The 13,937-nt window shown below is 37.1% G+C and overlaps 1 protein-coding gene across 3 annotated transcripts; it reads right to left on the bottom strand.

The window, feature by feature from the left end:
- Window positions 1–2,583: 2,583 nt before the first annotated feature.
- Window positions 2,584–6,824, bottom strand: LOC141695268 (putative serine/threonine-protein kinase At1g09600). 3 transcript variants are annotated; one of them, XM_074499526.1, is made up of 8 exons: window positions 6,508–6,824; window positions 5,945–6,345; window positions 5,461–5,745; window positions 5,008–5,325; window positions 4,547–4,774; window positions 3,762–3,862; window positions 3,089–3,530; window positions 2,584–2,991 (listed from the first exon to the last, which is right to left on the bottom strand). In XM_074499526.1, the coding sequence occupies exons 2-7, from the start codon at window positions 6,329–6,331 to the stop codon at window positions 3,422–3,424; spliced, it is 1,428 nt and encodes a 475-aa protein (XP_074355627.1). In that variant the 5' UTR covers window positions 6,332–6,345; window positions 6,508–6,824; the 3' UTR covers window positions 2,584–2,991; window positions 3,089–3,421. The 3 variants fall into 3 exon arrangements, with proteins under 3 accessions (XP_074355627.1, XP_074355628.1, XP_074355629.1); XM_074499527.1 differs by having other exon boundaries at window positions 3,089–3,534; window positions 6,508–6,822; XM_074499528.1 differs by lacking the exons at window positions 2,584–2,991; window positions 3,089–3,530 and adding an exon at window positions 4,093–4,144 and having other exon boundaries at window positions 3,765–3,862; window positions 6,508–6,822.
- Between the last annotated feature and the right edge of the window lie 7,113 nt (window positions 6,825–13,937).

Raw genomic sequence — 13,937 nt, 5'->3', positions numbered from 1 at the left:
GCTCTATCTCAAGCTCATAGGTCTTCAGAATGCCATACAGTCTCTCCAAAGTAAACTCCTTATAATCTTGTGAGTTTCTCAATGAGACTGTCATTGGCTTCCATTTCTTTGGAAGAGATCTGAGAAATTTCAGATTGGAGTCTTTAGTCTGATAGACTCTTCCATGCAACTTAAGAGCATTTAGTAGTTTTTGGAATCTACTAAAAATGTCAGTGAGTGACTCACTTTCTTCATTGTGAAAATGCTCATATTGTTGAATCAGGAGCTGCATTTTATTTTTTCTTACTTGCTCAGTGCCATCACAAATTATCTGTATTGTGTCCCAAACTTCCTTGACAGTTTTGCAGTTGATAATATTATCAAACATATCTGCATCGACTCCATTGAACAAAATGTTCATGGCCTTTTTATCCTTCCTGACTTGTTCAATGTCAGGGTCAGACCATTCGTGCCTTGGCTTTGGAACAGATGGCTCGTTTCCTGTTGCAGCTCTCATTGGAACATGAGGACCTCTTTCTATGCAGTCCACACAGGCCTCATCTTGAGAAAGCATATGAAGATGCATCTTTACCTTCCAATGATGGTAATTATCTTTATCAAGAAAAGGAATCTTGACTCCAACATCTTTCTTGTTCATCTTGCTGAATTGTTTTGATCTTTAAACTCTTTGTAGATTAAGAGCTTGCTCTGATACCAATTGTTAGTCCCTTAACAATGTAGCAAGAATTACAGAAGGGGGGTTGAATGAAATTCTTGAACCTTTTTCTTGAAATAAAAATGTTCAACTCGATTATAGATATATTTGTTTTGATTAGCACAATGCGGAATGTAAACTTAATTAAATCAAAACATAAGTAATTAAAAACAAGAGTATTTAAAAACTTTCTGGTGGATTTAAATAATTCCACCAGAGATATATATAATATATCGAGAGGACTCTGTGTGCAGAAATGCTCACAGCTGCTTACAAATGGAACTACTGAGAATACAGGAAATGCTAAAGATTCTGCTTACAAATATTTCTCTGTTTTTGTGTTTCTCAGCTATTTCAGTTATTTTTCTATTTTCTACTCTCTTGGTTTATATAATACCAAGATTACAAAGTCAAAAAGACTGAACAAATATAAAATCTAGCAGTCTTAAGCTTTGCTGCTTTTCGTCCTCTATTACCCAGTTAATGGGCTTCCACAGTGTGTTTGTATACATCTCGACGGCTGTGTGTCAGCTTTCACTGTTCAACTGCTGTTTGAATTCTTCATATGATTACCCGTCGATTTTTAGAACATCCGTTGATTTAATTGATCATCCGTCGACTGCTATATTAAACATCCGTTGATAGTCATTTGATCATCCGTCGATGGCTTTATTAATCATCCGTCGGTAGCTATTTTGGCACTTGACTCTATTTCACTTATGCAGAATTACAAGACATCATTTATGTACAATTAATCAACCTATTCTGCATATCTAGTTAAAGTCAACATGACTTATATGCTACTACAGATTCTATACAAAGGTGCATACATAACTGTGCTACAAACTTATTATTACATAAGCTACTCACTCTATGGATAATAAGTTAATCATCCGTCGGGACTATAATGAGTTATCCGTCGGGACTATAATTCTTATCCGTCGAGTGCTACATTATTTTACTAAGTAAAATCTACTTAGATGTTTTGTTTATGCAATCATCAAGTACACAACATATGCCCAACAAAAACTCGGTTCATCTTGTTAACTTATCCGAGCTCATTTTAATGTTCAAGACCGGCTCATTTAAGGAAGTGACTTGAGCTGAATTCACTTAAACAAACTTATTCCGAATATTGTTCGCGGATGGCTCTATTCATTTACAGTTGTAGTTGGCTAGAAAACAATTAATAATAGTGGATTTCCTGTATTCACATAAATACCACCAATAAAATTATTTCTATTTATCAAGCCATCATCGTCACATCATTTGGTACCGAATTTTGTTACTTAATTTGATACCTCTAGCTTTACTGTTTGGATAAACCTTTAATCACTGCATTATCTCATTTATCGATCTTATCAAGCTTATCTTTATCACATTTAAGTTAATATTTTTGAAAATTTTATATTATCACATTATTAGGTACTTAAAATATGCTGCAAGTATTATACGCTTGTCTGTTAATTTGTAATTCAATATATGAATAAATGAATTATGCTTTGAGCTCAAGCATGATGGTTGACTAGTTGGTTAAATAATAATAAGTACATATGGTTGGGTAAATAATAATAATAATAAGCATTATTTTAGAGTTTTGAGAACAATCAGTGTCAGTAGATATAGTTTTATTTATTTATTATTACGTGTTCTTTTTTCGAGCTTTATCCATTTCACTGAAAATAGGTTCGTCAATAGGGTCTGTGTTTTTATATATAAATCTTGCATTAATATGTTATCTCTATTCTTCTTAGATTTTTAAAATATGGGTCACAATTGGGTTAAGTAAATTACAGCTGCAGTTTAGCAAAAAAACATGAATACTATTGTAGTTGCTCATTGTCGAAGGAGCAATAGATTGGACAAACAAAGAGCCATCCTTCTATATATTTCTACATGGATTAACTAGTTGCTTTCTGTATACAGAACTCTGGTTTCTGATTACATATAAATAAATTTATATGCTCAACTAACAATGGAGATTCATATTCTTATAATGTACTAATAACAAACCATGTACAGAAGAACAACTTATATGTCTAACTTTTTACAACTAATGTTGTGATCTTTCATTGTTTTGGTCTAGTACTGGATGAACCAATGTATAAAGCATTTGTTGGTAATGGAATGGGCTCATACTCTATTCTTTTCTGTTTCCCTCTGTCACCATGGGCATGCCTAGATATTTCTTGGAAATGGCGGTTTTCATGATCTCTTGGCATCTGGTTTGTGTTGCTTGCTGGAGGTAGAAGAGGTCCTGAGTAGCGATTATTGCGGCCCTTTAAACCCGAACCAAACTGGATAAGAACACAATTATGTTAAGTGAAAAGAAATGATTATCCTAACAAACTTGGTGTAAAATGAATAAATTAATGATAACAGTAAAAAGCTTACATGAAACCGATCTCTGATGTTGTAGTCATGTTTTCTTGTGAAGTCGTAAGCCTTATCATCGTAGGATCCTGGCTTGTGTATTCCTCTTGTAAAGCTTCTTTTGGGAATTGCAATGCTTGACAGCCTTGATGAGCCAGATGTGGTTAGACTCATGGGAGCATCGCCTATATATTTACCAACTTCAGCCCTAGAAGCTCGTTGAACTAAAAGTCCCGAATGTGATGTCTTATGGTGAAGAGTTATCTCAATGAATATGGAAAAAAAAGTCATTTATAGAGATTTATCAATATAGAAACCAGGTGCCGAACAATTATTATTAACAGGGACTTGCCTCTATGGAGAGGATCGATTCTGGATTGGAATCAGGTGCTGGAATGGCTCGAGATTTTGATGTTCCTTCCCCTTCAACATCATATCTTTCAAATTTGCTTCTCCCTTACGCCTGTCTACACGTTTCAAGAGCAAGCATTTTTTATTAGAACTTTATAAAAATATCCTCTACCAAAGCAAGATGATATACTGCTGCTTGTGTCATGATGTGTGTATGAGATGGACACAATGAACAATTTAAACGGATACAAGGAACATGTAACTAGAAAGAAGCATGTCTTTATAATGACCCCATGGCTAATGAAATATGGAATAATTTTAAACGGTGTTTCACATCATGTACCTTATGGCTTCCTCCTTTCGAACTCTAGCATCCAGCTCTTTGCTAGGAGGATATTTTGGCAATTCCGCGGGTTCACAAGCAAGCGGGTTTGACGAAAAGAACTGCCACATTTAAACCAAGACTTACATTAATAGGACGCTCATCAAGACTAATCCCTCGCTCCCGAGTTTTAAAAAGGAAGGAAAGCAAGTGAAGGGTAAGTAAATTAGTTTCACTTCCCTTCATAATCACGCTCCCGAGTTTTTAAAAGGAGCGAAAACAAGTGTTAATGAATGTAAATTTCACAATCTTTCATTCCAAAACTTTCACTCCAAAAATGGGATGAAAGTACCTTACCTCCTAAACACTTCCCTCCTTCCCATTAAAAAACTCGGGAGCAAGCCCTAAAATATATCAGGTAAAACAATGGAGGGTTGATTTAGCAAAAAAAAGGAGAAGAAAGAATGGAGAGCTAAAATGAATGTTTCCATATGAGTTAGGTTTTTGTACAATAAATAATGTGTCATGCAAAGGTTAATTTATTCGAAAACCTGATCATTTTGATCAAACTAATTCTACAAATTCAAATCAAGTTTAGAGCATTGCAGGAAAACAAAACTATGATGTGATTATATGAATAGCTAAATCATGTGTTAGTACTGGCACATACAGAGACTAATTAAAAGATAACTGAGACCATCTGAAGTATGCAAGGAATCACTACAATAAAAACTATGAACAAGAAGATCCAATTTTCAAGATGAATTTTGTTAGAAGGAAACTAGCTTTGCAAAACTAAGAAATACCTCACTATTTAAAGCATGAGCTGCTGACAGCCGATCAGCAGGATCTATGGAAAACAGCGTCTCAATAAGAGATAATGCTGGTGCAGATACATCTTTAAATCTATCTGCAATACATCTTCTATAATGTCGTCGAGGCTTGAAAATGTCTGTACGTGGCAGATCCGACATTCTCCAGTATTCGTTCGAGGGTGAGCCACAAAGCTTAAAAATTTTATCCAACTGCTGCACCTGAAAGGCCAACACAAACAAAACTTCATCATTTTACTTGTACTAGAAAATTTAATCCAATAATACTATGATGGAAAAGTATGCACAGAAAAATATAGTTTATATTGAATTAAATAAACTTAGCTAAATCAGAAATAAACTACAAGAGATTTTTTTCCATCATTATCGTATCTATTATTATAGTAAATATTACATATAAATCAGTCTGTACAACATATTCATGAACAACTTACTTCTGTTCTTCCAGTCATAATTGGCTTCCCTTTATATAACTCACCAAGTACGCAACCAATACTCCATAAATCTATAGCAGGACCATAGAACCTTGCACCTAGTAACAGCTCAGGAGGTCGATACCAAAGTGTAACAACGCGATTTGTCATAGGTTCAACTTGGTACTGATTATATATATTAGCCAAACCGAAGTCTGCTATTTTTAGGACGCCGTTGTGGTCAATTAAAAGGTTTGAACCTTTGATATCGCGGTGCAGAATGCCATGCCGATGACAATAGTCTATCCCACGTAAGAGTTGCCACATGATGCATTTAATCTGCGAAAGTTTGAGTTTCATTCGAAATGTAAATATGAAAAATCCTACAATTGCATCTTAATGATCCATCATCTTAAATTCACCTCCACAAAACTACAACTCCATCATCTTAGTTTGCAGTTTACAGATGAGTACCTGAGATTCAGTGAACTTTATACCAGAGCGAAAAGCAAGCCCTGCGAGATCGTGTTCCATGTACTCGAACACAAGGTACAAAGTGTGTGACCTTCTTGATGTAACTACACCTTCCAATTTGATTATATTTGGGTGGAAAAGCCGGCATAGGATGTGAATTTCTCTGGCCATAAAGCGGATGCTTTGGGGGTCTGAATTGTTGAATTTGACCTTCTTCAAAGCAACAAATTTCCCATTTTCCAAATCATGGGCTCGATACACATTACTGTATGTACCTTGGCCAATCTGCGTAGGAAAAACACAAGATAAACAGTCCAAATGCATTTTATTTCTATATAAATATACACATATATTATATCATCCACAATGAAAATAATGCATTATTATTTATGATGAGACAATAAGAAGAAATTATTCGGGACAAAAAAATAAACCTTAAATCAGAATAGAATGCAAGATAGAAAAAGAAGAAAATAGAGCATACTTTAACCAGATTCCGAAAAGAATCCATCCTTCTTGGTATCCATCCCTTGATAGCTTCCCCGACTACTTGAGTTAACCATGAAGGCCATTCAGCAGCAACTTGCTCCCCTTGTTTAGCTCTTGGAATCCCTCCTGAGCTGGGATATTGTACACGAACACTGTGCATTGACATGGAGCTGCTTGATTGATTATCAAGTAACACTTGCTTCCCCTTGTTACTACCAATTTGATCTTTTCTTCTGACACTTCGCCTTTCGGCACCAAGTTCCAACGAGGCCATGCTAGACGATCTCTCCCTCGAATTTCCATCAATATAAGTCGCCAACCTCTCCCTTGAATCTCCCTCACTATCAAATTGATCAGCATATGATTTGCAACAATTACCCATTTTATCAACCAACCCTGCGAAAAATTCAAAAACTTTTCACACGCAACACCTTAAAATCTCATAAAATCACAATTTAATGAGGAAAAACATCTACAACTCTAAATCAAAGTGAGTATTAATTATGCAAAGATTACAACTTTATAAAAAATTCAAAGTGAGTATTAATATAAGTGTACCTTAAAAAGACTGAATAGTTATTGAACTTTAGGCTCTTAAATTAAATTGGGATGGAAAAAAGTGCAAGAATGTATGGATCTAGTGCAAAGAGTGTATGGCTTTAATGCAGAGAGAGCAGTGTATATGAATTTATGTAGGTGCCTAAACAATGTGTCTATGAAATATATAGGGTGTGAAATTTTGGCAGTTGTTGAAGGCGAAACAGTGGGTGCAAGTGCAACAACAGTTTTATTTAAAAAGTGAAGCAACCCATTATTTCTTATGAATCAAGACAATATCTGCTTTTGCTACAGCCACAATGTCGAACGTTTCATCCCTCTATATTTAGTATAAATTTTGTTTTTAAGTATCTCATTTATCCCAATCTATCTTTAATATGATTTTACATTATATAATTAGATTGTTTAGAGATTATATAGAATCCACTTAAATGAGATAATAAATAGGATAACACATCATATTCAATGCGTTTCTATAATAGATAATATCTTATTTTGGATTATATTTATGATAACGAAATGTTCAAAATTAAGATTATCAAATTTTATTGGATTTGGATTGGATAGATTTTACAAAATTTAATCATCAAATTTGTACAATGAGATATTCATAAAATCGCACTTTTAAATTATAAATTATGAGATTATTTTAAAAATGAAATAATACATTAAAGCATGAGAGTCGGGGGATGATCTAGTAAGGGGACACGTGTCCCTAAAATATTTTTTTTCCTTTTTTTCACCATATAATTTTTCAAAAATATGTGAAGTTTTCTATATTTAAAAGTATAAGGTTATATTTACAAAATATAGTTGGTGTCCCCCGGAACCCCCTTAAGCTGCATGGATAAGTACTGTATAGACTATGCCAGAAGCTTGAAGAGTTTGAGTTTTATTCATCAACTTCTGTTGCTTTTTTGGAGCCTTGTATCATCATGCATGACATCCGTTTCACTTCTTTCTTTCTTTATTTCTTTAAAAAATAAATGGAAAACAAGAAGATAAATACCAATTAGGAATAAATGATGTACTTTGTATGAAATTGTCTAAATATAGTTGAATGTATATATTTAAAATGACTTCATAAAGTTCATAAATTGATTCAAAATATTCCAATTTGAAAGAAGCTTCAAGCAAATGATACATAATTTTTATAAACTCTGATATAAAAAGAAATTATATGAAAAAAGAAGATAAATATCGGTTAGGAAGAGAAGGTTCACTTTGCATGAAATTGTCTAATTATAAATGAATGTATATCTCCTAGATGACCTCAAAAAGTTGGAATATTAATCGGAAACATTATACTTTGAAATCAGTTTTGGAAGCAACGTTGAGTATGGCATTTTTAGCATGTCAAATTTCATCGTTTTTATTGCAACTAATTAATAATATAATTATTACAAAACAAAAAAGAAACAACAGGAAGGAAAATCTCAAATTGGGGCAGTCAAACGAATAATTCGGATAAGGATATGTCGTATCCGCAATGGTCGGATTTCAGATAAGATAATATTTGCTTTATTTCAGATACGAATAGTATTTGTCTTTTCTCGGATCCGAATGCAGATATTTAGTACGGATATCATATATTTTTTAAGTTTTTTTGATAGCCCCACCGTCTTAAAAATGATTTTAGATCAATTTTTTACGATTAAACTCGTATGATCTTTTTATATATATATAAATTATTTGTATAACTAAATAAAATTTGTATAAATATATTATTAAATGTTTATACACACATCAATATACTTATATAATGTAGAGGACGGGGGCGTTTAGGCGGCGACTCTGAAATCGTCTCATTCTATTTTTCTAATTTTCTCAATTGTTTGAGTTAGTAAATATCAAAAATTACAGTTACCTTATATTCTTCTAAATATATTATCATCATTCGTAATATTCTCCTAAAGTTTCTACAAAATGTTCTAGTAAAATTTTTGAAATCAACTTACCATCCCTATATTATCCTAAAACTTCTACTTTCTCTTTAAACCAACTTACCATATTGCTATTCTCCAAAGCTTATATTCTTCTAAATATATTTTCGTTAGTAATATTCTCCTAAAAATTCTACAACTTTGTTTTGGAATAAAAACTACGGTTCGTTAGTATTTAATGTTAGGGTTTATAAGCTTCGAGCTTTAATGATTATTCTCACGGTGAGGGCTGGCTGTCCTCGCAAGATGCCTATATATCTCTCTATTATAGAGAATCAAGCCAAAAACGTAGTTATAGGTTGAGGGTTAAAGCCCTTTATATAGAGATGAGTCTAGGTTTAGACTTGTGTTGGGAGACTTGGTGGACAAGTCTCCAACTTAGATGGTAATTAGGACTCCCATAAGGCAATAGATTCTATATTCTTCCTTGTGGGAGCTAGTGTCCATATTGGACGTCATGTCTCTGTTCTTTTAGCCGTATTGAGCCTAGTCTGTGAACAACTTGTGTTCGTGGACCTTGACGACCTTGACTCGTGGGCCTTGACAATTTGGGCCGGCATTAGTCTATAAATTGGCCTTAATCAACCGGGTTTATATTGGGTCTTGGACAAGATTTCCAAGCATAATTAATGCGATATTTAATGTGTCTTTAGGATGTATTTTCTATCCATATCATTTGCCCCCAACTTCCGAGAATACTACTTGAGTTTTCGTGGAAGTTATAATGGCCTATTCGCGACTCGGGGTACTTTCGGCCCTTTACGGGTGTCAGTCCTTTATTGGTATCGACCCTTCATGGGTATCGTCGTTTTATCGTAAAATATGGAGTGATTTACACGTTTATAAGGACTTATAATTTTAGTGTGAGTATACACAATTTGGGCCCTTGCACAGGCTAATTAAATAATGTTTGACACTAAACAGTCCTAATCGGAACTAAAAAGCGAGCGTTTGTCATCCTTTAACCTTTGCAAGGTTAATTATAGGGTGAAAGCTGCTAACGGGCCCTAATCGGGGCTAATCGGCCCTAAACGGGGCTAATCGGCCCTAAACGGGGCTATTTTTCATGTACAAGCTGTTAATTAAGCCTAAAATAGCCTAATTTTAAGCTATAATACGCTAATTGACCTTAATCGAGGCTAATATGCCCTAATCGGGACTAATTTATCTTAATCAGGGCTAATTAGTATGAGCAAGCCACTAATTATCTCCAATCCACGCTAATCATGTGTGTGAATAAGTTAAAAGGCCCTAAACGGAGCTAATTATATCACACGAGCCACTAATTATCCTTGATTTAGGTTAATTATGTGTAATATATATTAATCGACCCTAATTGAGGCTAATCCTCACTAATCGGCCATAAACGGGGCTAAGTTTAAAATCCTGAAAATTTCAAAAAATTTCAATTTTTTTCAAAAAATTTCAAAAATTTCCCAGGATGGTCACTGGAAATCCTCCAAGAGGATCTGGACCAACCTCTGTGGAGGCTCTGGTCGGCCAGAGCTCCATGTGGAGGATTTGGCCCCTCCTGATCGGCCGGGAGTGAACCTCCTGGTAAGCCGGTAGGTGAACGTCCTGATTTTTTTTGCAGGAGGTTCTACTCGGCCCTAAGCCCCCCATGTGGAGGACTCGGCCCCCCTGCTCTTGGTCGGCCATGAAGTTACCTCCATGGTGGTCCTGGTCGGCCGGGTCGTGGAGCCTCACGAAATTTTTTGGTTCTTGTTCTCGTGAACATTCTGTACTTGTCCTAGTAAACATTTTGCACTTGTCCTAGTGGACATTCTGCACTTGTTCTAGTGAACGTTTGGCTCTTGTTCTAGTGAGCATTTTGCTCTTCACGAAACTTGCTTCCATGGACGTTCTAGTCTTCACGAAACTTGTTCTCGTGAACGTTTAAACCTTCGTGAACTTGTTCTCATGGATGTTCTAGTCTTCATTAAACTTGTTCTCTTTGGGCGCCAAATTTTCAAAAAACTTTCAAAAATTTCCTAGGAGGGTCACCGGAAATCCTCCGGGAAGCCCTTGACTAACCTCCATGGAGGTTCTGGTCGGCCAGAGGCCTCCATATGGAGGACTCGGCCCCTTCTGCTCTTAGTCAGCCATGGAGCGACCTCCATAGTGGTCCTGGTCGGCCGAGAGGTGAACGCTCTTCGAACTTTTTTGTGTTCGTCCCCGTGAACGTTCCAGGCTTGTTATAGTGAACATTCTACTCTTTTTTTGGTGGACGTTCTACTCTTATTCTAGTGAACATTCTGCTCTTATTCTCGTGAATGTTATGTTATTCATGAAACTTGCTTCTCAGAACGTTCCCGTAATTAAGTCGTGGCTATAAATTGCCATTGATGTTGGATTAAGAGATTAACCTTGCTTTAATCTTCAAGGTTCTTACTAATCATTATGATTAGCATAATTAATCACCAAATTAAGACTAATGACTTATGCTTAGCCTTCATCGAGCTTTTCTTGGGGGACTGATATGATAAGCGACGTTCTACCTCAATTTATTCGTTTATTATGTCCTTTACTCTTAGTTCTTGACCATTTTCCTGCCATTTTTCGGTCTTTTTTCAAGTGATACCTGCTAGCGCGAACCAGGAAGAGTGGTGACCTGCTGTAGCAGTTACCTCTTTCCCTATAAAAAAAATGAGAAGTGCTCATTTTCATTCACACCTTCATTTCTCAACTCCTCCCAAATTTTCTCACGCTTAGAAGCTCTCAACTTCCCAAGTGTTTTAGGATCTCAAAGTACTTACAGCAAGCCCTCCATCTCAGCTAAGAAAGCTATGCACAAGCGAGCCATGATTCGGTCACTTAAAGGTATAACTTTCGTTTCTCCCTACCCTCTTAATCATTGTTCCAATAGCCTAAAGAATATGCTAGATGAGTGGGCCAATGAGTATCCGAGCACCGTGCACTTTGATGCATTCAAGCATAATAGCGTGTTCGATGAAGAGGATGTTGATGAGATTTGGTCAAGTTATCCCTGGCCTGACTGTATAGAGGTTTGCAAGGCCAAGTCCAATGAGAGGATTTGTACCTAAGTACCATCAGACTGTATGTGTACAAGGCAGCGTTGAAATTCGGGTTAAGGTTCCACTGCACCCTTTCATTCCCAAACTCCTTGCCAAGCCGAAGGTTCACCCATGTCAGATTTACCCCAATGGGTGGGCTTTCAACATTATTTTTATTTTAAGGTGCAATGACCTTGGTATTCCTTTAAGTGTTTCGATATTTCGAACCATATTCATGTTGAATGCATCCCCTTCCTTCAGGCCCGGATGGGTTCTACTACAACACAAGCCCCATGTTCCTCATATTGTGAACACTCACTCTCTTCACGACTCGATCCATCAGTGGAATAAAAAGTTGGTGGTTTTGGAGTGGAAGAAAGGTGACTGGGGAGTATATTTCAGACGTGATTTCAGCCGTCCCGTATAACGTGCTCACTACATTCTTCACCTTACAGATGCTGAGCTCTATGATCGTGACCGTCTTATTAAGGATGATGTACAAACCCTTTATTGGGAATTTGTTACAAAGACAAAGCTCGTTGAGTCCGGCATTAGCAACCTCTCTAAAGAGGGTATTCATTTTATTCTATCTCAAACTTGGTTAAGTTTGTTCTTATATCTACCTTTCCTTTATTTTGTTTCAGCTGCTGAAGTATTGGATGCATTGACTGACAAGAGTGACATGGTCACTGGAAGGATGGTTAGGGAAGCTGCCAAACAGGCTAATCACATTCCCAAAGTCCCGGCATTCCTGGAGGCCTCTAACTTCGGAAAGAAAAGAGTCAAGGATTCGGATGGAAACATGAAGATCCCCTTCGAACCTTCGCGGGGAATATCCACTAAGGACTCAATGTTCGGGGTCCTTGCTCTTGAATGGTCCAAAAATTGCATTACTCACCCGACCCTTGTTCACGTCTCATCTGGTGAAAAGCTACTCAAGGCCGAGGTGTTAGGGGCTCACGTCTTGTATCAGGTACTCTTTAACTTGTAAAATTTTTCATTCAGGTGCATTTTCTTTAGTTTTAGGGGGTCCTGGGCCATTCAAGACATCCTTCCGGGGGAGTCTTGGTCAGTCTAGACCCTTCATGTGGGGGACTCGACCCATCTTGGTCTTGGTCGGCCGGGATCAGACTTTTGTGAAGGTCCTGGTCAGCCTAGACCCTCCATATGGGGGACTCGGCCATCATGAGTCTGGGTCGGCCTTAGCATCTTACCCCTGTCTTCCTTAGAGTTAGCCTTTTTATGACCTCTCTTTTTATTTTCTTTGCTAGGCCAATGCCTACTTTGCTACATCTTCTACACAAAGCATCAAGATGAGGAGCGACTATGCAACACTACAAGTCTCCATGAACAAGATGAAGATCTCTTCATAGGAGTGGGAGTCTAAGGCACATCAAGCGGATGACAAAGCCACTCTCTTTGAGAAGAAGCAATCCAAGGAGATGAAAAGGAGGAAGATGAAGTGGAGAAAACTCGTTAACATGTATCATGGATCTAAAAAGTTTCTCCAGATGATGGATGATCATGACGATCAGATGCGCCCTGTGAACCTGGTAATTGGATGAAAAAAGGGCGTCATGGACGTTGATCGCCAGTATGCCGACGTGGTTGACCGGAGCCTTTTCACTTGCCCTTGGGAAGCTCCTATGGTTTATCCATCCGGATAGGCCTCCGTGTCCGTACCTGAGACTTCCCGTCAACAGTCCTTATCCAGTTCGAGACGCGGGGGTTCTGGTTCTAAGGGCAAAGCTTCTTCAGGAAGCCCTTGCCCCATGGTAACCCTCTATGGGAAGATCTGGGAGATGGTTCCAGGGAGTAGTAGCTCTTCCTCTGAGGCTGGTTCAGATGAAGACGGTGAAGAAGAGGAGGACGAGGAGGATGACGAGGTCGCTCAGGGAGAGGGGAACGAAGAGGAGGAAGATTCTTCAGATGATTGACTGTGATAGCCTTGCATGGCTTTAGATGCCACATGTGGCTTTTTATTCAGAACTTTGTTTATTTGAAATCTTATAGTCTGTAACCTAACTGTCCCTAGGGACTAATTTAAGATCTTATCTATGCATCGCTTGGTTTGATTACATAATTGTCTTTTATTTTCAGCATTTGATCCTTCGGGACTTACATTCTTTAGATGCTTGTACTTAAATAAATTGGTAGACAAGATGATAGAAATAAACTTGCATAAATAGATAATATCTTTGAAAAATGGGTTCAACCCATACATAAGATGGTTTCGTCGACCTTATTTATGTATGTACTACTAAGTAATAGGAACATGTTATGAACGTCTTAAACATAATAAACCTTCAGGTTTGAAGCGTGCCAAGTGCGGGGCACTTCATCGCCATTCAACGTCTCTAAGTTATTGGATCCTCGTCCTAATGTCTTCCTGACCTTATAAGGCCTTTCCCAGTTAGGGGCTAGTTTTCCTCTCCCCGACTCCTGATGCCTCAATCTTCCTTAAGACCAAGTA

Source organism: Apium graveolens, chromosome 11 (assembly GCF_009905375.1).
Source record: "Apium graveolens cultivar Ventura chromosome 11, ASM990537v1, whole genome shotgun sequence".
NCBI lineage: Eukaryota > Viridiplantae > Streptophyta > Magnoliopsida > Apiales > Apiaceae > Apium > Apium graveolens.
This window is presented reverse-complemented; position numbering and strand designations above follow the sequence as displayed.

What these genes read in the sequence shown, in the direction of transcription:
- LOC141695268 (XM_074499526.1), bottom strand. Translation starts at nt 6,331, where the DNA reads ATGGGTAATTGTTGCAAATCATATGCTGATCAATTTGATAGTGAGGGA. An exon ending in TTATGACTGGAAGAACAGAA is followed by an intron (nt 4,775 to 5,007) that starts GTAAGTTGTTCA and finishes TTGGCCTTTCAG; the next exon opens with GTGCAGCAGTTGGATAAAAT. An exon ending in CGAAAGGAGGAAGCCATAAG is followed by an intron (nt 3,531 to 3,761) that starts GTACATGATGTG and finishes ACGTGTAGACAG; the next exon opens with GCGTAAGGGAGAAGCAAATT.